Here is a 2,533-nt window from a genome sequence, read left to right on the forward strand (position 1 = left end):
AAAAGTCACCACCACCACCACCACCACCACCATTAAAATAAAGCGGGGAACGCGTCGAGGCGCCTGGAGGCCGTCGTCGGGCCTCTCCGGAGGAGCGTCGTCCGCCGCCCGGGGCTCCGGCGTCTCACACCAGACTTCCCAAGTCGGATGCATCCTCCGCGAAGGTATTCCATGTTGACAGATGTCTCGCCTCCCACAAAATGGGGCCCGAGGAGGCGGCCGCTGTCTCCTCTATGGGCGCCGCCATTTTGTGAGGCGGCCGCGGCGGCGGCGGCGCGGCGGCCATGGACCCCGCGGCGTCCGGCCCGGCCAAGGCCAAGAAGACGAACGCGGGCATCCGGCGGCCCGAGAAGCCGCCGTACTCGTACATCGCGCTCATCGTCATGGCCATCCAGAGCTCGCCCAGCAAGCGCCTGACGCTCAGCGAGATCTACCAGTTCCTGCAGAGCCGCTTCCCCTTCTTCCGCGGCGCCTACCAGGGCTGGAAGAACTCGGTGCGCCACAACCTCTCGCTCAACGAGTGCTTCATCAAGCTGCCCAAGGGGCTCGGGCGCCCGGGCAAGGGCCACTACTGGACCATCGACCCGGCCAGCGAGTTCATGTTCGAGGAAGGCTCGTTCCGCCGGCGCCCGCGCGGCTTCCGGAGAAAGTGCCAGGCGCTCAAGCCCATGTACAGCATGGTGAACGGGCTGGCCTTCAACCACCTCCCGGACACCTACGGCTTCCAGGGCGCGCCCGGCGGCCTCTCCTGCCCGCCCAACAGCCTGGCGCTGGACGGCGGCCTGGGCATGATGAACGGCCACTTGCCCGGCAACGTGGACGGCATGGCCCTGCCCGGCCACTCCGTGCCCCACCTGCCCTCCAACGGTGGCCACTCCTACATGGGCGGCTGCGGGGCCTCGGCCGCGGCCGGCGACTACCCGCACCACGACGCGTCGATGCCCGCCTCGCCCCTGCTGCCCGCACCCGCCGGCGGGGTCATGGAGCCCCACGCTGTCTACTCGGGCCCCGCCGCGGCCTGGCCGCCCGCCGCCTCCGCCGCCCTCAACAGCGGCTCCTCCTACATCAAGCAGCAGCCCCTGTCCCCCTGCAACCCCCCGGCCAACCCCCTGCCTGGCGGCCTCTCCACGCACCCCCTGGACCAGTCCTGCCTGCACCAGAGCAGCCACAACGCCCCAGCCGACCTCCAAGGTGAGAGGGGAGGCCGGGCCTCGGGGCGGAGGCCGGCTCTGTGACCGCCCGCAGATGACCGGTGACCACTGAGCCCAGCTCCACTTCTGGGGCTCAGGCTCCGTGGGAGGGCTGGCTAGACACCCGCTACCAGGGGCCCCTGGGTCCCGCTTCCATCCCTCTGGGGGATGAGGGCATTTGAGACGCCCCAATGTTCCCCTCCATTCCAGCCCTGCTCTGTGGGGCGCCCTCAGCCTGACCAGGTAGGCCCCGTTCTCATCGAAGCATCTCTGGGGTCCCCAAAGTGTCCTCACTCCTCAGAAGGGTCTCTATGTAGAGTCAGGGGACCCCAGCCCAGGACAGCAGGCTCAGGGTCCCCCAGCTCAGCCAACTGGAGGAGTTAGGCCTGCGCTAGCGAGCGGCCAGCCGGGCCTCGCGGGTCCAGCCTGGCCGCGGTGGCCAGCGCTGGGTGGTGCAGAGGCAGGCTGCGGCCGTCCAGACCCACTCGGGGTCCCGGTGCAGACCCCGGGGACACTTTGTTTTTCAAGACCCAGGTTTCCCGGTCTGCAGACACCCCAGCCCCTGGGAAGGAAGAGAGATGGCCTGCCCTGGCCGCCATGGCCTTCTGGGCCTCGTTGGGGAAGGACGGGGCCGGTGGCGGGTGGGGTGCTGTCCGGGCCGGCAGGGTGGGAGACTGAGGAGCCGGGGCCGCCGCCGCGGGGCCAAGCGCAGTAGCTGCCGCCCGACGGTGGGAAGGGCAGGACGGGGCTCATGGAGTGGGGTGGTCGGGCACCCTGGGGGCCAGCGCCAGCGCGCGGCGGCCGGCTCAGCCCGCGTCCCTCCCCGCAGGCATCCCCCGCTACCATTCGCAGTCGCCCAGCATGTGTGACCGCAAGGAGTTCGTGTTCTCCTTCAACGCCATGGCGTCGTCCTCCGTGCACGCCGCCGCCGGCGGGGGCTCCTTCTACCACCAGCAGGTCACCTACCAGGACATCAAGCCCTGCGTGATGTAGGCGCGGCCGGCGCCCGGACGCCGCCAGGACACTCTGCGTCCTCGAGGTATAACGCGGGACGGACCGGCCTGCCGGCGGCAGACCCCCGCCCCGCGCCGGGAAGGAGCCCTGCCGCGCCGCCCTCCTCCCCGCTGGCTGACAAATCCCAAAATGCTGACGCTGGGGCCTGCTCCTCCTTTCGATCCGGTGGGATCCGGCGGGACCCGGCGGTGGCGGCGGCAGCGGGCAGTTGCTGCGCTGTGCCCGGGGAAGAAAGCCTTCCACGGGGACCGGAGCCCGCCCGGCCCCTGCCCGGCGCCCGCCCTGGCCCCGCGGCTATGGTGAGGGCAGATCGGCGGAAGAAATGGAAA

The 2,533-nt window shown here is 70.5% G+C and overlaps 1 protein-coding gene across 1 annotated transcript; it reads left to right on the forward strand.

Moving 5' to 3' along the window:
* Nucleotides 1–261: 261 nt before the first annotated feature.
* Foxf1 (forkhead box F1) lies at nucleotides 262–2,183 on the forward strand. The gene is made up of 2 exons (XM_013012637.1): nucleotides 262–1,191; nucleotides 2,020–2,183. Exons 1-2 carry the CDS (start codon nucleotides 285–287, stop codon nucleotides 2,181–2,183), a joined length of 1,071 nt encoding a protein of 356 aa, XP_012868091.1. The 5' UTR covers nucleotides 262–284.
* Nucleotides 2,184–2,533: the final 350 nt, after the last annotated feature.

Source organism: Dipodomys ordii, unplaced genomic scaffold, assembly GCF_000151885.1.
Source record: "Dipodomys ordii isolate 6190 unplaced genomic scaffold, Dord_2.0 Scaffold18, whole genome shotgun sequence".
NCBI classification, from domain to species: Eukaryota; Metazoa; Chordata; class Mammalia; order Rodentia; family Heteromyidae; genus Dipodomys; species Dipodomys ordii.